Genomic DNA, 25,283 nt, shown 5'->3' with positions numbered 1-25,283 from the left:
TGCAGAAAGCACTGCCAGTAAAATGCTATCAGCCCGCAATGACACTTCCATTCAAAATACAACTTCCCACACATCTCAATATCCCTACAATCCATGTGACATTCCCACTTTTAAAATCAACTTTCTGGCTTCTCATTGGCAGCTTAGCACTGATTAATGGTACTAGAACTTCAGCAACATTTTGAAAAATTCTGTGACCACATCTTTTAAGCTCAAGTTCTTTTAACATGTTGGGTGTCACAGAAAGTTCCTTCAGAATTTTGTTGTAACAAGACCTGAATAAAAGCTTGATAGGTGAAGAATATTAATTTAGGAGGAAATAAAGGGAAACATATGCTAACATAAGGGGCATTAATTCACATATGATGCACCTGGAATCCATACTGAGAGCTCCGAGAATAAACCTCGGCTCTACATTTTATGTCTATTTACTTTAATGGAAGCAAAATTGAAAAGGAGGGAAGTTCCCAAATTTCTGAAGCGCGTCTGTCAGCACAAGTTCTGTGTGTATACTATAAATTTTTAAAATTGTCATCAGACTCATTTTCAAAAAATCATATGGTTTGAAAGAAAATCAAATGGTTTGAATCCTGCATTTTTAAAGCTCTGATGAACCCTGAAAACATTGCAGAACTTTGACAATGACCAAATCCAGAATGATTCATAACCTGTGATTTCAAATTCAGAGAAAACTGAATGTAGCTATTAGTTTAACTATAGCAAAGCCCAATGTGGTTAAAACTCTCATTTTTTTTCTGCTTGATGAATTGGAGAACATATGTATTGTGTTTATATGAAACCAGATATTTGGGCAATACACATGCAATAAAGACCAATAACCAGATAATATTTGCTCTTGCGTCAAACAAACCCTTTCTGATCTTTTATTTGTGAATGGTTGTAAAATTGTCATTATAACTATTATGGGAAACTTAGGGCTATATAAGTTAAACATTAAATAACTGTGTAGCTGTTATGTAAACCAAGCATGTGCTGATGTTTTTACGATTATAATCTTTGGTCTTGTAATTAACCAAGATACAGCAAAACTGAGACAATGCATTAAGACATTAACTTCTTTGTTTAAGTGGCCCTTCTGTGCAATCAATTTTATGATTATTATTTTGTGAGAATCAATTAGTCACAAGATTAGAAAGACAGACATGGTAACTGGTGTGAATGTAGCACTGATACAGCAGAAACAACTGAACAGACTGGGAAGTACAGGAACAATTGTAAGCGGTCACAGAAGTTTCACATAAGGATAGCAGATTTGTAATTGAAGGGGTTTTAAACTGATATATCTGAGGAGATGCAGTGAAGAGACCATAGGAAAGAATAGATGGAAGGAGTGTCCCAAAGGAGCTTCTCTATTCCTACCCTCATTGTCATCTTGCTCCCTACCAATAACTTTTTGTTACGGTCCTGTGAGTCACCTATCATTCAAAGAATGTATCTGGGGTATACAGCAATTCAACTGAGCTAAGAACATAAGGGTATTTTTTTCAGGGTTCAGATTTGGCAATCAATAGATTAATTATTTAAACATATTTTGAAGAGGGTTTAGTTGACTTCGGAAGACATTTTAATAACTTTTAAATATTTTAAATGGTGTTTCATTATTTCTGAAGGTCAGAGACATCAAAGTTTGAGGGATTCGAGGGTCGCTCTGCCTACTGTCAATGGCTTCCATAGAAATATCATGGCCTAGATCTGACAAACAAAAGTTGAGAGGTGGTATACTCTGAGGTTGAATGAATATAGCAAAAGATACTTATGAAGTGGATTCATGGACAGATAGTTTGTAGTCCCAAGCAAATAAAGGGCACAACTCAGAGGAGGATGAAGAATTTACAGTCACTCTGAACCGGGACAGCACAAATCAAATTCTTCTGTGGCATCTTTTATGCACAAGTAACCTTGGTCAACAATATTTATTATATTTACTTTGGTACGGGGAGGAGACTGTAACTTGTAAAATGGGGTCTTGGAAGAATTAAGTTTTTACAAGAAGCTTTTTTAATGGCAATTTTTGTTAACTGAAGAAAATATGCTGGAATTAAAGTGAAATAATAATAAATTTGAGTATGTGTTTGGGAAGATGGGATGCTTAATTCCTTGAAGGGATAGTTTATGGACACTGTTCATCAACTAAGTCATTATTTATAAAGAAGAGTACTAAACTAAAAAAATTAACCATAATTTAGTCAGTCACAGTAAGCAACTTTGAATGCCTGATCCAGATAGCTCAGTAACAGGGATTCATTGAGGATGGAATATAGAGTAAACCTCTGTGACTCGATAGAAGCAAAGGTGCCAAAGCAGGAAACCTGAAATTAACAGAGACTGTGGGCAACACACACAAAATGCTGGAGGAACCCAGCAGGCCAGGCAGCATCTATGGAAAAAAGTACAGCCGATGTTTTGGGCCGAGACCTTTCCGCAGGACTGGAGAAAAAATGCTGAGGAGTAGATCAAAAATGTGGAGGGAGGGGAGAGAGAAACACAAGGTGATAGGTGAAACCTGAAAGGGGAGGGATGAAGTAAAGAGCTGGGAAGTTGATGAGCAAAAAACATAGAGGGCAGGAGAAGGGGGTCTCCATTAGAATAGGACAGAAGGCCATGGAAGAAAGAAAAGTGAGGGGTGAGGAGCAACAAAGGGAGGCGATGGGTGGGCAGAGATAAGGTGAGAGAGGAAAAGGGAGATTGGGAATGGTGAAGAGGGGGGAATTACCGGAAGCTCCAGAAATTGATGCTCATGCCATCAGGTTGGAGGCTACCCAGACAGAATATAAGTTCCTCCAACTTAAGTGTAGCCTCATCACGACAATGGAATGGGAATGGAAAGTGGAATTAAAATGGGTGGTCTCCCCCATTTCACGTACATCTGCTCTCACTCCATCCTCCCGCCACCCCACTAAGAATAGGGTTCCCCTGGTCCTCACCTACCACCCCACCAGCCTCCGGGTCCAACATATTATTCTCCGTAACTTCCGCCACCTCCAACGGGATCCCACCACTAAGCACATCTTTCCCTCCCCCCCGTCTCTGCTTTCCGCAGGGATCGCTCCCTACGCGACTCCCTTGTCCATTCGTCCCCCCCATCCCTCCCCATTGATCTCCCTCCTGGCACTTATCTGTGTAAGCGGAACAAGTGCTACACATGCCCTTACACTTCCTCCCTTACCACCATTCAGGGCCCCAAACAGTCCTTCCAGGTGAGGCAACACTTCACCTGTGAGTCGGCTGGGGTGATATACTGCGTCCGGTGCTCCCAATGTAGCCTTTTATATATTGGCGAGACCCGACGCAGACTGGGAGACCGCTTTGCTGAACACCTACGCTCTGTCTGCCAAAGAAAGCAGGATCTCCCAGTGGCCACACATTTTAATTCCACATCCCATTCTCATTCTGACATGTCTATCCACGACCTCCTCTACTGTAAAGATGAAGCCACACTCAGGTTGGAGGAACAACACCTTATATTCCGTCTGGGTAGCCTCCAACCTGATGGCATGAACATCGACTTCTCTAACTTCCGCTAATGCCCCACCTCCCCCTCGTACCCCATCTGTTACTTATTTTTATACACACATTCTTTCTCTCACTCTCCTTTTTCTCCCTCTGTCCCTCTGAATATACTCCTTGCCCATCCTCTGGGTCCCTCCCGCCTCCTTGTCTTTCTTCCCGGACCTCCTGTCCCATGATCCTCTCGTATCCCTTTTGCCTATCACCTGTCCGGCTCTTGGCTCCATCCCTCCCCCTCCTGTCTTCTCCTATCATTTTGGATCTCCCCCTCCCCCTCCAACTTTCAAATCCCTTACTCACTCTTCCTTCAGTTAGTCCTGATGAAGGGTCTCGGCCTGAAACATCAACTGCACCTCTTCCTAGAGATGCTGCCTGGCCTGCTGCGTTCACCAGCAACTTTTATGTGTGTTGCTTAAAATGGGTGGCGACTGGGAGATCCCATTTTTTCTGGTAGATGGAGCATAGGTGCTTGGCGCAGAGGTCTCCCAATCTACGTCGGCTCTCACATCTCACCAATGTACAGGAGGGCACACCGGAAGCACTGGACGCAGTATATGACCCCAACAGACTCACAGGTGAAGTGTCGCCTCACCTGAAAGGACTGTTCAGGACCCTGAACGGTAGTGAGGGAGGAGGTGTGAGGCAGTTGTAGCACTTTTCCGCATGCAAGGATAAGAGTCAGGAGGGACATCAGTGGGGAGGAACAAATGGACAAGGGAGTTGCGTAGGGAGCGATCCCTGCAGAAAGCAGAAAGTGGGAGGGAGGGAAAGACGTGCTTGGTGGTGAGATCCTGTTGGTGTTTCTCCGAGCATCTACGTTCCGTCCGCCAGAAAAAGCAGGCTCTCCCATTTCAATTCCACTTCCCATTTCGATATGTCCACCCATGGCCTCCTTCACTGTCATGTTGAGGCCACACTCAGGTTGGCGGAACAACACCTTATATTCCATCTGGGTCACCTCCAACCTGATAAATGAACATAGATTTCTGAAACTTCTGATATTCCCCCCCCCTTCACCATTACCCATCCCCTTTTCCCACTCTCACGTTATCTTCTTCCTACCCAACACCTCCCTCTGACGCTCCTCCCCCTTTTCTTTCTTCCATGGCCTTCTGTCCTCTCCTATCAGACTCCCCCTTCTCCTGCCCTCTATCTCTTTCACCAATCAACATCCCTCCCCCTTCTAGTTTCACCTGTCACCTGGTGTTTCTCTCTCCCCTCCCCCACCTTTTAAATCTACTCCTTAGCTTCTTTTCTCCAGTCCTGCCGAAGGTTCTTGGCCTGAAATGTACTTTTTCCATAGATGCTGCCTGGCCTGCTGAGTTCCTCTAGCATTTTGTGTGCATTGCTTGGATTTCCAGCATCTGCAGATTTTCTCTTATTTATGATAGAGACTGTGGGAAAACCTTAGCAGGTCAAATGCATTCCTATAGATAGAAACAGAATTGAGGTTCTTGATCAGAGATCTTTTATCAGAATCTAATGTTCATGGGAAAGGAATGGCACTGAATTTAATTCAAAGGGCAGGAAAGACAGTGCAGATTTGAGAACTGATCCCTGTAGATCCTGTATGATCTTTGTTCTGTTAAAAAAATATATTTTGGTGGGTACGATGAGGAAAGATGGGATAATGATTATGAATACATCACAAAATTTGTTATTAAAAATGGATATTGATGCAAGTTACCAGCAGTCTCACTCAAGTAGAATGGAGAACTATAGAAATTAAGCAAAATCCTTTTTGTGGTTTCTTACACAGCAGCCAGCTGCATATACATAGGCTACTCAGACTGTAATTTTTTCTAAAACCACACAGGAAGCAGATACAGAATAGCGTTAACATAGTGTAGTAAAAATGATCAATATTACAGATCACATCGAGTTTGAACTACCATTAACAGAAAATTATAAAGCAGTACATTACAACACCAATGCAGAGTTTAGGTGGCATTTTCTGATTTAATACTTACTCTACATGGTTCCTGTGCAATAAAACAACACATTATAACTATTGGATTTTGCAAGGATGTAAGATTAAAATTTTGTAGTATTAATTTATGTTCATGTAATTGCTTGACTCAAAACTGAAGCTCAACCGACCTCTTACAAGTTTGCTGTTTCTTGGTGCATCTGTAGCTACTTCACTGGAGATAGTAATCAGCCTTACTCCTTCTGCATTTTCCTCATCAGTGTTGGTTTTGAGGTTAATAACTGGGGTCACAGTTTGCACACTAAAAAGAAAAGAAAGTAGTAAAATTTTTGCCAATTTGAGGACTTACATTTGGATACTAGGCCAACAAACAGTTTATCACATGAACTACATCAATGAGCAAATTTGGGATGTGCTCTTCAAACAAGAAGCAAGTTCTCAAAGTTTCGTAGCAAAAAAATTCAATTCAAAGCCAAAGTCATTTTCTAAAAGCACTTATCAATGAATAAAAGCAAACTAGACCTGACAGAATACACTGTTTGGAAGATTTAGTAAAAGATATTGTTGGAATACCCAAAACAAATAAAAATTGATGTTCTTGAAATCCAAAAAAAAACCCAACAAATAAGAATACTAGAAATACATTGGAAAAATTCTACTCAAACATCTGGAAAAAGAAACAGAATTAACTTTCTGTGGCACAACTGTCATCAGAAATGGAAAAAGTTAGAAACTAAATATGATTTAAACTGCAGAGAAAGGGGTAGGAGTGGAGATAATAAAGGAAATGTCTGTGACAGGGTGGAAATCAGAAGAGAATATGGTCAACGAGCAGTGGTGGCGCTGACGGAAAATGGTGCAGGCTTGTAACCAGATGACTTTGGACTATAGGAAATGTAAGAAGACCAATGAAAACAGATGATGAGAACACCTGTTACATAAAACAAAACTCTGATCAATCTGCAGAGGTGAATCCAGGTTACAAGTAGATTGCCGCTCAAATTTTATATCATTCTCTTATCTTTCTTTGAATTCCTATACTATGCAATGAGGCCAACTGGAAGACTTCTTTTTTCCTGATTCAGCATATTACAGGTGTCCCCCGCTTTTCGAACATTCGCTTTACGAAACCTCACTGTTATGAAAGACCTACATTAGTACCCTGTTTTTGCTAACAGAAGGTGTTTTCACTGTTACAAAAAAAATCAGCGCGCGCCCCAAGCAGCTGCTCTCCCCTGGATTCGGTACTGCATTCTCACCGGCATTGCTTTAACACGTGCCTGTGAGCAGCCGTTTGCAAGGTGAGTTCTGAAGTATTGGAAAAGCCTGAAAGAGCTCGTAAGGGTGTTACACTTAGCGTAAAACTAGACATAATTAAGCGTTTTGATCGTGGTGAACGAAGTAAGGACAACGTGAGTTTGGCTTGTGGAAGCTGACTAAGATGATGTTGAAGAGGTTTTGGCATCCCATGACCAAGCACTGATAGATGAAGAGCTGATGCAATTGGAAGAGGAAAGGATAACAATTGAAACCGAATGCAGTAGCGAACTGAACGTGAAGCAACTGTGTGAGATTTTCACTGCAATGATAAAGTACGACCTTAATTTTGAAAGGTTATGTAGGTTTTGCGGATAGTTGTAGGATGGTTTGAGTTCTTACGAAGAACTGTATGATAGAAAAATGCGCGAGGCTCAGCAGTCAAGCAAGCCTTCCACATCAGACGACGAACCTCGACCTTCGACATCGAGGCGGGCAGTCATAGGAGAAGATGAGCCGCTTGCTCTAATGGAGACAGACAATGATGAGATGACACCTCAGTGTCCCACCACCCCAACCCCCGGGCCACGGACAGATACCGATTCACGGAGAATGCAGCAGTAGCTGGGAGGCACACAGCACATCTTTAAGAAAAAAGCCGAAATAAACATGCTAATTAATTAGGTGCCTCCCGACACGTAAATGTCGGCCCAGAGCAGAAGCGATTCAATCAGCAACTGGCACTGAGCTGGGCTGAAAATTACATGTTGGGTGGCACGTAATTAGTTAGCATGTTTATTTCGGCTTTTTTCTTAAAGCTGTGTGCCTTCCGGCTACCGCTGGACCCCTGCATGCTTTGCGGCAATGTATCGGTCGGCGGCCTGGAGGGTGGGGGCCACTGCACCACCCCAGCCTGCGACGACTCAGTCTAACACACCATCATCAGTGTGCTCCGCGCTGTCTTCCCAATTCCGGTAAGTGATACTACACTGTACATACATTATTTCTACTTTATATAGGCTGTGTATTTTTATGTGTTATTTGGTATGATTTGGCAGCTTCATAGCTTAAAGGTTACTGGAGAGAGTGTTTTTGCCAACAGCGCTTGCGTGAGATTTTCTGCCGAGAGCGCTTGCGTGAGATTTTCGCTTCGGAGAACAGTGCCGGCAATGATTGTGGAAAAGTATTTCTACTTTATATAGGCTGTGTATCTATCATATCATTCCTGCTTTTACTATATGTTACTGTTATTTTAGGTTTTATGTGATATTTGGCATGATTTGGTAGGTTATTTTTGGGTCTGCGAACGCTCACAGAATTTTCCCATATAAATAAATGGTATTTGCTTCTTCGCTTTACAACATTTTGGTTTACGAACTGTTTTATAGGAACGCTCTACCTTCGGATGGCGGGGGAAACCTGTACTGCCTTCAGCACGTATCAGAGAAAAAAGACCATTTCTGATTAAAGGTCACTGATTTACAGCATTAACTCTGTTTCAGTCTTCGTAGATGGTGCATCCCCTGCTCAGTATTGTCAGCATTCTTTCTTTTGATTTCAGATTGACAGCATCTGCACAGATTTATTTAATTGGTTTCTATCTCGTGGTCAAGCATTTTACTTTTTATCCCCCCTCATCTCCATTTTAATACATCTCTTAATTAGATCTCGAAACAGAATATCTACAACTAACAAGCTTTCACCATGCTCACTCACCAATGTGTCATTTACTATCTCCTTGTCTTCACCTATCCTAGACACTCTTTGTTCTCTCCATTCAGTGCACACATCTATACAAAGCCATACTTATTTAGGAAGAGAAAATACTCTGCTGCTCAGTGAAGCACATTCTACTGTATTTTTTTCTAAATTAGCACCGTGCCTTCAAAACACAGTGGATTCTGGTTAATTGGAACACATCAGGACCAACACATTTTGGCCCAATTAAGCGGCTGCCCCAATTAACCAAAGTTTCATGGAAATATAGTAGTTACAAGGTATAAAAAAGGCAAACTTCCATTTAACTGAACAACAATATATGTATTTAAATGAAATACAAAACAAATTAGAGCACTACCAATACCTCTACAGTACTATAACACTGTAATAGTTCCTAATAGTTATTGATGAAGGAATTATCTGCCATGTTCTTCATGTTCTTTTGATTGACTGTAAATTAACAAAATCAGCGCAGATATGCAATGGGCTGCCTTCATACAATGCTTTAGACCAGGGGTTCTCAACCTGGGGTCCACACACCCCCTTGCTATAATGGCATTGGTCCATGGCATAGAAGAGGCTGGGAACCGATTGCATCCTCCAAATCTTGATTTACATTTTAACATTCAAGATGATTGTCAATACCTTCAAATTTCTTCATAATTCCTATCTTGCTGAAGTAGTGAAATAGTTTCATTTTTACTCCCAGCCGCTTCTGGCATCTCTAAGCCTGAATGCTTGAAACCGTGATAAGCAAAACAGTTCCTAATAGTCTTATTGTTTATTTCTCAACAACCATCAGTGACAAAAATCACTGCTTTTTTTTAAAACACAAACACATGACGGTATTTAAAAACTGATTGCTCTAAGCATAGTGTAATGTCTAACAGCCATGCAAGTATATGCGACTAACACTACTTAGAAACTGCTTGGCAACAATCTCCTGCTCCAATTAAGCAGTATAGTGCACCAAGTAAACAAAGAATCCTGGCTACTTTCTCAGTTTATTTTTTGTTCTTTACATATGTTACCTACCAAATAAGCAGCTGCCCCAATTAACAGATAGCCCAATTAACTGGAATCCACACTACTGCAAATACTTTCCTTATACTGGACAGACTACTTACGGAAAGATTTTGTCAGTTTTTAGGTGGCTATCAATTCTGCAGTACATTTGCCAGTGAGCCTTGATTTTAATGTATCATGGGAAGATTTGCTTGATGCACTATAACTGATTAACAGCAAATAAATTGAGCTCAGGACTACAGAATGGAGGTAGTCAATTAGCCAATTATTTTTGGCCTAACTCTATAAAAGAGCTCTCCAATTAATCCCAGTAACTGCAGTTATCTGCTATTACTCTGCAGTTTTGTGCATTCTTGTTCCTTTTTATGTATACGATCAATTTCTTTTGAAAGTTACAGTGGAATCAACTTTCAGACAATGCATAAAGTATTGTCCAAGAAAAAAAGTTAGCTTCATCAGACCTTTTGTTCTCACCAACTATCTCAATTCTCTTTGATTCACATCAAATAAGGACATTATATCACATCTACTCTACAAAATCAATAATTTCGATCTCTCTATTAAATTTATCCTTTATTTTTCCTCTCGTCTCAAATGCAAAAGGTTTAGATCTTAAGCTCGTAAATTTTTTCAAATTTCCTCTCCAAGGCCTCAGCCTCCTTTTTCATGTGTGGCAATACACTCCAGGTGGGGCACTACGTTTTTATAAAGTTTAAAAGTAACTTACGTACATTTGTAGCCTTGCCTTTGTTGACAAAAGGAAAGGTCTTAGAACAAGTAGATTTTATTTCATTTCAAGCTTCACATTACCGGTCACTTTTTACATTTAGGCTACTTAGCCAATTAAAGGGGGGCTTTAAAATCCAAATTTTAAGAGAACAGGAAAGCATTTATATCACACTTTTCTCAACTTCAAAACATCTGAATGTACTTTACAGACAATGGCATGTATTTGAAGTGCAGTTACTCGGGGCCAAATTGAATAGCATTCATAAGTATGTGCTGGGAATGCAATGCACAATTAAGTTCAACACAATGCAAGCAGCAAAAACAGTTCCTGCCATCCTTCAACACATTTCATTGATCAGCCCACACTAAGCGTGCTGTTTTTTTGCTTTAGGCCTGTAGTTAGGTAGTTATGATTATGCCTGGCAAGGTACATTATGGCTAGAATTAGTTATTTCAGCTTGCTGGAAGCCAAGTTGAAAATAAGCAAAAGCTGGTATTAAGTTATTTAGACTGGCTCGCTACTCACTGGGAGAGGAAACCCACCAGGTTTACACTCAAGTGCAAGTGAATAAGGGTTGTGAATCTTTGGTTAACTGCAGTAAAGGCATTGAAGAATTCGATACATTCAGATACCTTCCACTTCATATTCCTCCTGTCCACTGCTCCATGATCACGTTTGAATACACGATGCACGTGGTGTCAAGCCAAGTACCTCTCACTTTCCTTCACCAGAACTCTACTACGTCACTCTCTCTGGATGGTGAAGAACTCTAAGCTGGCCAGACAATGATGCAACAATATACGAACAAAGATGATATTTGATCTGACATTTTCATTATTGTGGAGAATAACTTGGAGACGGAATCTGCATATGTTAAGTCACAGGGCAAAAGTGGTAAATCAGGGCCAGTTACCCACAGGGCAGAAGTTCTGCTACAGAGAATTCAAATGATGATTTTAGTAGGATAATCTACAAAGGTGGTTAATATGTGTGCATAATGAACAACTTGATAGATTGGCAGGCCTAACAGAAAGCATGTGCGCAATGTTAAGAGGCCGCACGAAATGTAGCTCCAACCTTGCACAGGATTATACATGGAGCTTGGAACCTCCACCGCTGTCCACTGTAAAATCTGAAGCCAACACTGACGGACACAAGGCTTACATAGCAGGCTAAGTGACACTGTAATCTTAATACTGCTGTTTCTGCCGTTGCTCTCCCTTTTGTCTGTCAAGTAGCCAGCCAGCTCAGACTACCACTGCTCATGGCAAGGTCCAGAGCATTTGCAGTGTTGTCATCAGCCTTTTAACCAAGCCTCAACCACTGGAATGCAGTGAGCAGAAGGATCAAGGCTTTGGAATACACATGGAAGACAGGCACAAATAGAATGCACAGGAACTAGTAGTTGATGTTTGTCATGGATGGGTGTATAATTTTGATTTGACATTGATATTAGTTTTATCATTGTGGTAAGACAGATATTGTTGATGATCAGCAACAAAGGACATAGGAACTGAATTAACATGGAATTGGACCATTTCCAAATCTGTTAGTTAGAAGGTAGCTGTTGATATCGATACCTTCTTCTTCATCTCCTGCTCCACAGCTGCAAGCACAAAGGTTGAGCGCAAATCATTGCCAGGTCATTGCATTTACACCAGACAACCACAGCTCTGGATACTCTACTACTTAATGCAGCATGCTTGAACAGTAATCTAGACAGAGCCGAAGCTAAAATGCACAAATAGTCGCTTGAAGAAGTTGTGGGCACAACATATGTCTCACTGTAACAGGATTGCAGTGAACTCCTGCGTCAGGTAGTAAGACTTTAAGCCTCTTCTTACAATGCTTCTCTAGACTATCTCTTCCTATGGGACAACCCACAGTGACCCGATAAAATTTAATAAATTCTTCAATTTTTAAACTTCAGTCAGTAACATACCTGCTTTTGATTTCTATTTCATCAATAGTTGTTGATTTACTCATGATTTTGTTAGGATTTGGCATTTCCGATTCAGCTTCATTGCACCTCTCAATCTTGAGCTCCTGGCTTGGAAACTGTTGAGTTGCAAACACAAAGATTGGTTTTAAAGATGTCTAAAGTGCGTCAATAATTTTGTTTATTAATCTGAGACCTAGGAACAGGTCTCAGATTTGACAGTCATGAAAATGGAGAGAACCATGGAGACAGTCATGAAAATGCCCCCATTACTTAACAAGTAATAGTTGAGTTCCAATACTTTGCTGTGTCAGAATGGAGGAAATGAAGTGAGCTGAGCTGCAAAGTATCCGACCAGGTTACTAAGGCTGGCTTAAAACATTACCATGAGCCTCGTTAGTATTATTTGGGTGAGCCTCATAAAAAAAAAAGATGGAAGTGTTTTCAAAAGAACGTCACTGTTCATTTTTGATAATCAGTCTTTGTCCCTTTGTATCAATGCAAGATTATGTTGGTCTCCATGAGATATTCCCTTTGCCAGCAGAACTCTTATGAATAAACACTAAACTTCTCAGTTTCCTTTCTGGAAGTGTAAGACCCTTTCTGTTAACATCAAGTGAAACCAAGCAACATTTTATAGCTTCTTATATTTTATTTCTTTCAATTATTGTCATGCCCAAACTTCCCCAAAATTTATGAATTACATTGCAGTCTACGGAGGATACAGAATGGAATGAAGGTAAGAAATATGGAGCATAATTTTATTTGAACTCACATCTTTCCTGCTTTCTGACTGCTGCTGATTCGACTCAACGTTTCCTTCCTTTAAACGGGCAATTTCTTCTGCAGCAGTTTCTGGATGTTGATCATAATTATCATCTCGAACAGCAGCTTCCAAATCCTTAATATTATTTTCAACTGTTCTATTTCTGTAAAGCTGAAACAAACAACATCTATACTTTACTGTGGAAAATGTAGCAGGTTCTTAGACCAGCAGTTCAGAAAGCCCCAGTGTTACCTAGAGTACAGGCTCCAACCTGAGTATTTGACTCAGTTCAGAAATAAAAAGCAGTAATGGTCACAAGTGTAGCTGCTGGATAAATATAAAAACTTAACTAGTTCACTAACAGGAACAGTTATTATTCCTCAACCTTCAGGCTCCTGAACCAGTGTGGATAACTTCACTCAACAGTGAACTGATTCTATAACCTATGGACTCACTTTCAAAGACACCACAATTCATGTTCTCACATTATTTATTACTTACAGTATTTATTATGTGTTTTTCTTTCCTCATTGATCCTATTATGTTTCTTTGTATCTACTGTGAATGCCCACAAGAAAAATGAATTTCAAGGTATAATATGGTGACATATATGTTATTTGCATTAGAGAGGGCGCAGAGGAGGTTTATCAGGATGCTGCTTGGATTAGAGAGCATGTTTTATGAGGAAAGGATAAGCAAGCTAACGCTACTCTTTGGAGCAAAGGAGGATGAGAGCTGACAATAGAGAAGAATCAAGTGATGTGAAGGAAATGATAAGATAATAAGTGGCACTGATAGAGTGGACAGGCAGCAGGGCAATGGCTAATAGTGAGGACCCAATTTTAAGGTGATTGCAGGAAAGTATAGAGGGGGTGTCAGAGGCAGGGTGTTTTTTTTTACATAGAATGGTAAGTCCATGGAACACACTGTGGGGGTAGAGGCAGATACACTAGGTACAGTTAAGAGGGTCTTAGGTAGGCACATGAATGAAAGAAAACATGGAAGGCTATATAGGAGATTGATCTCAGAGTAGGCTAAAAGGTCAGCACATCGTAGGCCAAAGGCCCTGTACTGTGCTGTACTGTTCTATGTTACAAAGGTGCCATATTTCACTCAGTTTCCAACAATTGGACTGCGTTGTCACACTTTCCCGCACCAGCAATCACTTTGAATTTAACGCGTTTTCTCACCTATTAATGTCATGCTTAACTGCCTGCATAAAAATATGGTTGTCTTGGGGAGGCCCCCATAGAATGGACAAATTGGAGATGTTTCCTATCAGCACGTGACCTCATATTTCTCTGCTTCTCATGGGCGCCCTGCCCTCAGAGATGGCTTGGCAAGACAACACCAAAAAGGGGAAAAGAACTGGGAGATTATAATCAACTTTGAACTGAAGGTGTATGCAATCATCGTCAGAATAATATGGCAGCTGTGACATCATTTTAAGTATTTTGCAACCATGTTATATACATGATTGAGGCTATAACGTTTTTTAAACAGAAAGCATAATTTTTAACATCCATTGGCAATAAAACATGTTAACCTGAAGTGCATCAGTTATGCAATGTTTTACCAGGTAAAACATCAGTGGCAACAACAGCAACTGCCACCTCTGTGTGACACACTATTGCCCAATGAAGGGACTTTTTTGTTTAAAATAAGGAACAATCTGAACAGTGATACTGTCTTTAAGAAAAGGCATCAAATCATCCTTAAATGGAAAATTATGAAAATCTGTGCAGTTTCAAACCCCAAACCTTCCCCTTGTATGTGGGTTTAATTTTCTTAAGTGGCTGATACTGGTCACGTGAAAGCTTTGCACTTTAATTTTCAGGCCCCACAAATACCCTCGACGACACATGCGAAGCCTTGCCTTAGATACATTGGCTTACACCTGCTCCACAGGGCCATTTAAAACAAAACTCTCAACAGTGGTGCAGCAAGCTGCTGGCTTTCAGTCTGCTTTGTACCCTCATTTCAACCCCCATATCTGGAGGTGGCCCAGTTTTATGCAACCACAAAACAACACTGTTCATACACGTGACTGAATAGGAGCCACTAATATCCCATGCCAATATATTTATGCAACCACAAAACAACACTGTTCATACATGTGACTGAATAGGAGCCACTAACATCCCATGCCAACATATTTTAATTACAGGTGTCCCCTGCTTTTCGAACGTTCATTTTATGAAACCTCACTGTTACGAAAGACCTACGTTAGTACCCTGTTTTCGCTTTCAGAAGGTGTTTTCACCGTTACGAAAAAAATCAGTGCGCGAAAAAAATCAGCGCGTGATAAAAAGCAGCGTGCGCCCCGAGCAGCCGCTCTTCCCGGATTCGGAACAGCATTCTCGCCAGCATTGCTTTAACATGAGCCTGTGAGCAGTCGTTAGCAAGATGAGTTCTATGGTGTCGGAAAAGCCTGAAAGAGCTCATAAGGGTGTTACACTTAGCGTAAAACTAGATGTAATTAAGCGTTTTGATCGTGGTGAACGAAGCAAGGACAAAGTGAGTTTGGCTTGTGGAAGCTGACGAAGATGATGTTGAAGAGGTTTTGGCATCCCATGACCAAGAACTGATAGATGAAGAGCTGATGCAATTGGAAGAGGAAAGGATAACAATCGAAACCAAATGAGTAATGATAAAGTACGACTTTAATTTTGAAAGGGTACGTAAGTTTAGGGGATATTTGCAAGATTTTTTGAGTCCTTACAAAGAACTGTATGATAGAAAAATGCGCGAGGCTCAGCAGTCAAGCAAGCCTTCCACATCAGCCACAGCAGACGACGAACCTCGACCTTTGACATCGAGGCAGGCAGTCAGAGGAGATGAGCTGCCTGCTCTAATGGAAACGGATGATGAGATGACATCCCAGTGTCCCACCACCCCAACACCCAGGCCGCGGACAGATACTGTACCAATTCGCGGAGAATGCAGCAGTAGCCGGGAGGCACACAGCACATCTTTAAGAAAAAAGCCGAAATAAACATGCTAATTAATTAGGTGCCGCCAACACGTAATTGTCGGCCCAGATCAGAGGCGGCACCTAATTAATTAGCATGTTTATTTCGGCTTTTTTCTTAAAGATGTGCTGTGTGCCTCCTGGCTACCGCTGGACCCCTGCATGCTTCACGGCAATGTATCGGTTGGTGGCCCGGAGGGTGGGGACCACTGCACCAGCCAACCTGCGATGACTCAGCCTAACACACCATCATCAGTGTGCTCTGCGCTGTCCCGATTCTGCTAAGTGATACTACACTGTACATACATTATTTCTATTTATATCGGCTGTGTATTTTTATATGTTATTTGGTATGATTTGGCAGCGTCATAGTTTAAAGGTTACTGGACAGAGTGCTCTTGCCAACAGCGCTTGCGTGAGATTTTCTGCCGACGGCGCTTGCGCGAGATTTTCTGCTGACGGCGCTTGCACAAGATTTTCGCTACGGAGAACGGTTCAGTAATGATTGTGGAAAAGTATTTCTACTTTATATAGGCTGTGTATTTATAGTCATAGTCATACTTTATTGATCCCAGGGGGAAACTGGTTTTGTTACAGTTGCACCATAAATAATAAATAGTCATAGAACCATAAATAGTTAAATAGTAATATCTAAATTATGCCAGTAAATTATGAAATAAGTCCAGGACCGGCCTATCGGCACAGGGTGTCTGACCCTCCAAGGGAGGAGTTGTAAAGTTTGATGGCCACAGGCAGGAATGACATCCTATGATGCTCTGTGCTGCATCTTGGAGGAATGAGTCTCTGGCTGGATGTACTCCTGTGCCCACCCAGTACATTATGTAGTGGATGGGAGACATTGACCAAGATGGCATGCAACTTAGATAGCATCCTCTTTTCAGACCCCACCGTGAGAGAGTCCAGTTCCATCCCGAAAACATCATTGGCCTGACAAATGAGTTTGTTGATTCTGTTGGTGTCTGCTACCCTCAGCCTGCTGCCCCATCACACAACAGCAAACATGATAGCACTGGCCACCACAGACTCGTAGAACATCCTCAGCATCGTCCGGCAGATGTTAAAGGACCTCAGTCTCCTCAGGAAGTAGAGACGGCTCTGACCCTTCTTGTAGACAGCCTCAGTGTTCTTTGATCAGTCCGGTTTATTGTCAATTCGTATCCCCAGGTATTTGTAATCATATCATATCATATCATTCCTGCTTTTACTATATGTTACTGTTATTTTAGGTTTTATTTGTTATTTGGCATGATTTGGTAGGTTATTTTTGGGTCTGCGAACGCTCACTAAATTTTCCCATATAAATAAATGGTAATTGCTTCTTTGCTTTACAACATTTCGGCTTACGAACCATTTCATAGGAACGCTCTACCTTCGGATGGCGGGGGAAACCTGTACCATAAAATATTCAATGGAACTTCACATCGCAATGAAGTTTGATATTAAATGAAAAAAGGTGAAGCTATTGACTTTGCTACAGTGGAATAGGGCCCCGTGATTCACCTATTGCTGCTTGAAAATATTCTATCAAAGTGCTGCAAGATATATTAAGAACACGGACAATGTAACTAATGGCTGCAATGATATAACAACTTCAGTTTACAAATACAGTTTAGATATAATTGTCACGTGTACATGGAAACATCGAAACATAGAGTTAATTACATTGTTTGCATCAACAACCCACAGTCCAAGGATGTGCTGGGGGTATCATGTGCTTCCGGTGCCAACATAGGATGTCCACAAGTAACCATAGCATACATGTCTTTTGGAATGTGGGAGGACACTGAGCACCAGAGGGAACCCACGCAGTCATGGGGAGAACATACAAACTCCTTACAGACAGTGGTGGGAATTGAACCCACTGCTACAAAGTGTTCTGCTAACTGCAATGCTACTGTGCTGCCCAGACTTATAAGATGAGAAAAGAGGAAACTAGGGTAGGGTAGAGCATTGCCACTTTGCAACACAACTTGAAAGCAACAACACAAAAAAGTACAAGAACTCTTTATAGAATGTCACAAATAGCACTTTTACACTACCAGCATTACCAAAAACTAAAGTTAACTGATCAAATGTTGCTTCTTATCAGAAAACTCAGGACTAGCTGTTCAATGTTTCATTTACTAATTCAAGTGAGTTACACTATAAAGCTATTAACATGCTTTTCTAAGAACTTTTACATGCAGACACTGAACATAACAAGTTTCTAATTGAGACATTCTGTGGCTGGTTTGGAAAACCCAACAATTCAACAGAAGTACAAGACTTTTTTGTCCATTCTCAAAGACATTGTTATTTGTGCTTGGTAATTAGGTAAATCTCAGCACACTTAATGGTTCAAAAAAATGCACCACAGCAGCTGCAACTTGTGAATGGCTGAAGTGTTTCAATAGTTAAATAAATATGCCATCACAAAAATTCGCTCCACAATTGTATACTCACCGTGCAGGAAAGAAAGTTGAGGGCACCCTGCAGAATGTTATCCCACTAAAATTCTACAATCATTGTCTTTTTGAAAGACACCAATTTATTGAATGCTCTTTCCCACAGCAACTCAACCCCTCCCCCACAACAGCTCCCTTTGTGATTACTTAATGATTACAACTTTACATTTATTAGATGCGGTCCCTGGAGGGAGCAGGATATATGGACTAAATGGAATTTTTGACGTTTGCACTTAATGGTCTTTGTTCTACTTCGAAGGAATAGTCCTTAAATTATAACCAACGTTAAGGTTTATTGACATCTTCATCCAAGAAATAAAAGAAAGACAAAGTGCTCTGAGGATTTTTTTGAGAGGCAATATTAATACAACTATACACTCTTCTGGTCATCAGGTCTTAGCTGAAATAGGTATGTATTTGCTAAAGATACTGCAGTGCTATTGAAATGTTGTAATTGTCCTATGAATTATCATTACCCTTATTAACTGGCCATATTACAGAGAAACAGCAGGAGGCATCTATGAATAATAGTTTCCTTGCTAGTTACTGAATTGTTGACATGAGAGCTTCATACATTTTTCTATCCAGGTCAAATTCTCAATAATTCATATTTACATAGCACTTTAAATAAGGTATCCCAAGATGATACCCAGAAATTGGCACTGCACCACACTCCTGAGATATTGGTGGAAGTTGGACATTGAAAGGAGTGTTTAAAAGTAGGAATGAAGGGTTAAGAAATCTCGAGACTTGGGGGGAAAAAATCACCATGCTTCGGTCAAGTTGGGTGAGCAGAGATAGGTCAGAGGCATGGAGGGTGAAGGAGATGACAAGAGATGGGAAAGGGTGAGGCCATGCATTGATTTGAAAACAAGGTTGAGAATTTTGTCAATGCATAACCAGAAGTCAATGTAGGTCAGTTGGCTTCGGGGTTGATGGGTTACTAGGCCTTGATGGGAGTTAATAGTGTGGTATTTTGGACTGGTGAAGTACATCAATGTGTCCTATCAAACACTGCAATTGTTTGGCTATTAAAACTATATAACAAATGCAGATTTCAACCAGGTCAGAAACTGAATTCAATATAGAAAGATAAATATCAAAATAATCTGATTTATTTTTGTATTGTTTCTCCAGGGAACTGTTTCTTTTAATAATGTTTCCTTCCATGCAGACCAACTTTTGTTTGGCAAAATAATGGTGCTGTTAATTACTTCAGCCACTAAGCTCCAGCTGCAATGGTTTAAATTATCAATTTGTAGCACAACAAGTTCTTGCTGATAGGCAGTTTTCTAAAGGTTTTGCTTTGGCACTGTTACTGAAAACTGAGTCACTAATCCTTATCTTACCACATAAAGTGATGTAAAAAGGTCACATATAAGGAATTCTGTATTTTCTTTTCAAATGTGTTTCTAAACTGATCTCTTTTATCCACTAAATTTCAAAGTGTGAAAGAGTTTTTTTTCAGAGAAAAATCTGAGTTTTCAACTGGACAAGCTTCACTTTTAGCAGCCAATCTTTTCTAAAGAAAACATTATGAACAAACCATTCTAGTAAAGATTATTCAGTCTCAATCGGAAATTCATATGGGACAAGATAGAAATGCAAAATTGTTAATCATCATGCAAAAATAGAGAATCTTAACCTTTTGAAGATGTGTTGTGGACCATTTGGGAGGAAATATTAAAACACATGAAAAATTCTCGTTTGAATCCTGTATTATAATGCTACAAAAGGCATTTAAAATCTGTTGAGTCATCGTAGTACATAATTTAGTAGGTAAACACCACAGTCACGGTAATTTCCAGACATCCAAAACCAATTTCAAATTACTGCAGAGTGATGATATCAAAATGCATCAAGATCATTTCAATTACTTAAAGTTCTGCAGTGGCTATTCGGATTTAGTCACTAACAAAGTCAGACCAAAGTCAGCAGAATGCTCGGCTCATCAAGAAATCTAATACCATGGTGCAGTCTCCAAAATAAGTTATGGAAAAATCCATACAAACAGAAGTCATGCAAAAGAAAGATACTGTAAATATGAACATAAACATTAAGTTTTAAATGCATAAGTCAGTGGGACAGGCAATATCTGTGGAGAGAAGAATGGAATTTATGTTTCAGGTCAATGAACTTTCCTTAGAAAACTGAAAAAAGACATAAGTTATTTGTCTAAAATGTTAATTAACTTTTACTCTCCATGGATACTGTCTGGTCAGCTGAGTACTTCCAGCATTCTCAGCTTAAATGATAAGTGGGGATTATATTTTTTTTGAAACATGGAATGTTTAGAAAGTTACTTATTAATTAACACAGTGCAAGTTTAAATATTCCTATTTACATATTTGGATCTATAGTTCTAAGTAGTCCATATTACACACCTTATTTCAAAAGAACACAAGCAAGCTTCTTGCTATTTGTCCAGTTAGGAACAACCTTACTCATTAAAAAATGTAATACAGAGTTATGTGAAGACAACTGGGAAAAGTACCTGTGCCAGATGTGCTCTCCACTGTACTAAACTGATGCTGCAATTTGCCAGCATCTGTACACTTGCCTGATTCAGGGTTTAAGATTTCACAGCCTACTGTAAGGAGTTCACTTACTTCTCAATTTCTATCATTCTTGATTCCAAGGAGAAAAAAATTATCATTGTTTTCTGCCATCCAGTTTATCCACAAAGAAGGTGGCCCCCGGTTCTGAGCCAAAGCAAATACATATATCTGTAGAATACAGGCCCGATGAATTTCATCCAATTCTTGTAGACAATTTTTTTCTAAAAATGATGGTAGTTCAAGTTCAACAAGCTAGGGATGTTGATTCCTTTTCAGATTCCATTTAGAACTATCATGGAGAAGAGGAATTTAACTAGCTGGCAGGAGACATGTGGATAAATATAGATGGATGAGATGGATGTGAAGGTTCCACGGTCCCTATCTTGTAAGCACAAATTCAACTTATGGCTAAGTATTTTGTGGTAACAAACTAAATGTTCGACTAATTTTTTTTAGAATATGTGCTGAGCATAGAACAGTACATCTCAGTACAGGCTCTTCAGCCCACAGTGTTTTAACCTACTCCAAGATCAATCTGACACTTCGTTCCCACATAGTCCTCCATTTTCTTCCCTTTCATCCATGTACCTAACTAAGAGTCTCTTAAATGGCCCTAATGTATTAGCCTCTACCACTACCTCTGGCAACACATTCCACACACCCACAACTCTCAGTGTAAAGAACCTTCCTTTGGTATCCCTCTATATTTTCCTCCAGTCACCTTAAAATTATAGCCTGTCATACTAGGTATTGCCACCCTGGGAAAAAGGCGCTGGCTGTCCTGTCAAAGCTTCTTATTATCTTGTACACCTCTATCAAGTCACTTTTCATCTTCCTTCACTCCAAAGAGAAAAGCCCTAGCTCGCTCAACTTCTACTCATAAGACATGCTCTCTAATCCAGGCAGCATCCTGGTAAATTTCCTCAGCGCCCTCCCTAAATCTTCCATATCCATCCGAAATGAGGTGGCCAGAATGGAATACAATACTCAATTGTGGTCTAATCAGAGTTTTATAGAGCTGCAATATTTCTTCATGGCCCTTAAACTCTTTATCCCTACTAATGAAAGCCAAGACATCATAGGTCTTAACAACCCTATCAACTTGCATGGCAACTTAGAGGGATCTATGGACGCGGATCAAAAGACTTATTCCTCTGTTCCTCCGCACTACTAAGAATCCTGCTATTAACCCTGTACTCTATGCCTTTAAGTATGACCTTCCAAAATGTATTGCTTCGCACTTCTCTGGACTGAACTCCAGCTGCCGCTTCTCACCCACGCTCTGCATCCTATCAATGTCCTGTAGTAACCTATGGCAACCTTCTACACTGTCCACAATGCCACCAACCTTTGTTACCATCTGCAAACTTACTAACTCATCCAAGTCACTTATAAAAATCACAAGAGCAGGGGTCCCAAAGCAGGTCTCTGCAGAACACCACTAGTCAATGACTTCCAGATAGAATATGCTCCATCTAATACTGCCCTCTGCCTTTTGTGGGCAAGTCAATTCTGAGTCCGCTCAGCTGTTTCCCTGGATCCTATGCCTACTGCAGCCATCTTCTCCGACTCCATACCTCCCAAAGTCATACCCATAATTGCAGCTTTAGAACTTACTGAGTATTTATCCATAGGATGAGGAGGCTTTGCCTGGTTGTTTTCTCTTGACAGATTCTTTGCTGGAGATTGATCTTGTAGGGTTAATAAACCCAATCCTTTCCTTTTATCTTTTAGAGAAGCCTGCTGATGGCGTTTTATTCTCTCAAGTTGCTCTTCGACACTCATTCTAGGTCGTGGACCCTCTGCCAGGAAAAGCTGCTCGACCGCACTCCTGGGCCTTTCCTGCAAATTTAGCAAATTAGCATTAATAAGTCTGCATAAACTGTTGTCTTTACTTGGGATAATAGGGGTAATCACTTAAAGAAATAAAACAATCTCCAAGTGTTCTGACTTGTAAGAATGATACAGTAGTAGTGCTACTGCCTCTCAGCTCCAGCAACCCAGATTCTAACCTGACCTCTCAAGTGCTGTCTGTGTGGCATTTTCACACTCTCCCTGTAAGCCCATGGTTTTCTTTTGCATGCTCTCACCATCTACCAAGCTGTCTTTGGGATGTGCGAGACAAAGTAGCCACTGTAAAATGCTTCTGGTACATACTGAGAGATAGAATCTCTGAGGAGGTGGGAAAATAGTTTACAAGGAAAACTGATGAAATAATGGGACTGGTCTATGAACTGGCATTGGCTCACTGGGTTAAAATGGCTTTCCTCTACATCATAACAAAATACATGTACATGGCATTAAACGAGCAATGAAATAAACCAGAACAAGAAAATGAATGTATCATACCTGGATGCCAAAGAGTTTGATTTTGTAGATAAATACAAGCAGAAGTAGTAATTACAAGGACCACATAATTCTAAACACACAGTAAAGAGATTTAAAAATAATGTTCAGTTAAAACACTAAATATTCTATTACAAGAAAGAAAAATCACCAAAGTTGCACTGAACTCTAGAGTTCTACATTGAGGTTTACTCAACATTTTCAGGGTCCACTCTATATACCTACCACATGAGGCCCAGTTCCATCCATCTTTTTGTGCTTCCTTAATGTGACATACGAAGCAATCGTGGAAGATTCGCTAATTGGAGACTTGCTTCTAGGTGGAACGATCCCAATCGGAAAAGACAGGCCTGTACATGTAGAGAATGTAAATAAACCCTCTCAAAAATTACATTAACATGCAACAATGTCTGGTGATAAACTGCACCCATGATAAGTTTGTATTGAGTTTGATAGTTGCCAACTATCACAAATCCACAAATAAACACAGTGGCTTAATTTAGATAAAAAAATATTAGCTACTAGGTGGAGGTATTGTTACCTCACAAGTGCAAAAGAAATCAGAAACTGCTCACGGGATCACAGGCTCACTTGATCAGCACTACGTTGGGAAGTGTTGAACTGCAGTATTCTTAGTCCTGGAACCAAAGCACTCACAGTAACGTACCCACTGAATTTAAAACCAGACATCCACTTTGGTTGCTCATTGCGGTGTTGGGAAGGCAAGCTGGTCCTAACTGCTCCCTCCACTAACAAACTCACAGCAGGAACACAGAGTTACACATTGCCATATGGTTTGGCATGGAGTGAACCACCAGGGTAATTTGCAGATGCTGTCTGTGACACCTGGTCAGAGACATGAGATTCTGCAGGTGCTGGAAATCTTTAGCAACCTACACAAAATGGTGGAGCAATTCAGTATCTATGGAAGGAATCAGTGTTTGGGACAAGATGTGTGGTATATGCTGCCTTTTGCTAACTCCCCATTGATTGAGGAAGAGACTCCCAGACCTTCTCCCACTGAGTCAGGTGAAGTCAGGGGGGCTATCTGCGGGCAGCCTGGGTTACAGCAGGACTCTGAAGGGGAGGAAGTAGGGTTTGGCCACAGGACAGAGGGCTCCAAGTTGCAGGTGGGCACGAGTGATAGATCGGGGGAGGCACCGCCAGGTAGACTGGAAGTATCCACAGTAGTGTTTGAACCTGAAGAGTTAGATGAGGGTGTGCAGAGGTCTCAGAGTATTAGGAGACCACTGGATAGGCTGGCCTACGTAGCACCAGAGGAACAAAGTGTGACCCCTTGGTGAGCTATGTCACTGCCTTTTACACCCGGATTGGGCCTTGTGTTTTGCAGGAAGGTTTGGCGAATTATCTCAACGTCATGAGGACATGACTAAATTTGGTGGGAGGAAAGTGTAACACGCTGTAAGATTTCACTACTAATGTAATGGCCTCTCTGTAGCAGCAATGTTTACGTTATGACTAGAGATAACCGGGATGTTGGAATGTATGTTATCCAACGAGAGGGATGTTGTTCTTTCTTGTGAGTCTGGAAGAGAGATTTTCGCTGTCTTTTGTCAGTGACAGAAGAAGAAGGAAGACGCGTGTGGAGGGAGCTGGGAGACGACCAGACGGAGAGGACTGGGAGCGAGGGTCCAAAGGCTGGCAACGCTTGGAGGAGGTTGATGGTTGATGAATGGCCATATCAGTGAGCTCCAATGTGCACTTCTGACTTTTTTTCCCTTAAAATGGGCCCTTTTTCTTTTTATTTTCTTTACTAACCCTATATTCAGATTGGCCGGCTGGTGGCGTAGTGACATTAGTGCCCGACTTCGGAGCGAAGGCTCCCGAGTTCGAATCCAATCGGCTCCCTTGCACACTTCCCATCCGTGCTGGGTTGAGCGTTGAGCTAGCAACTTGGACTCGTAAAAATAAGGAAGCCTGCTAAAAAAACGCCGTCATGACGGCATTCCGATGACTCCACTCGGAGTTAAGGGCTTTCTTCTTCGTCATATTCAGATTAAGATTTATAAAGTTCAATCATTTAATTG

At 40.7% G+C, this 25,283-nt stretch overlaps 1 protein-coding gene across 6 annotated transcripts in view; it reads right to left on the bottom strand.

The window, feature by feature from the left end:
- The window catches only part of plekha5 (pleckstrin homology domain containing, family A member 5), a 298,352-nt gene that overhangs the window by 4,809 nt on the left and 268,260 nt on the right, over nucleotides 1–25,283 (bottom strand). For all 6 annotated transcript variants that reach the window (XM_072241807.1, XM_072241799.1, XM_072241801.1 and 3 more), the window contains 5 exons: nucleotides 23,461–23,585; nucleotides 22,507–22,731; nucleotides 12,905–13,066; nucleotides 12,133–12,248; nucleotides 5,629–5,759 (listed from right to left, as the gene is read on the bottom strand). In XM_072241807.1, the coding sequence (XP_072097908.1) occupies nucleotides 5,629–5,759; nucleotides 12,133–12,248; nucleotides 12,905–13,066; nucleotides 22,507–22,731; nucleotides 23,461–23,585 (759 nt within the window). The remainder of the gene's footprint in view (nucleotides 1–5,628; nucleotides 5,760–12,132; nucleotides 12,249–12,904; nucleotides 13,067–22,506; nucleotides 22,732–23,460; nucleotides 23,586–25,283) is intronic.

Source organism: Mobula birostris, chromosome 23, assembly GCF_030028105.1.
Source record: "Mobula birostris isolate sMobBir1 chromosome 23, sMobBir1.hap1, whole genome shotgun sequence".
Taxonomy (NCBI): Eukaryota; Metazoa; Chordata; class Chondrichthyes; order Myliobatiformes; family Myliobatidae; genus Mobula; species Mobula birostris.
The sequence above is the reverse complement of the archived record's forward strand: the minus strand, read 5'-3'. Positions and strand labels throughout refer to the sequence as shown.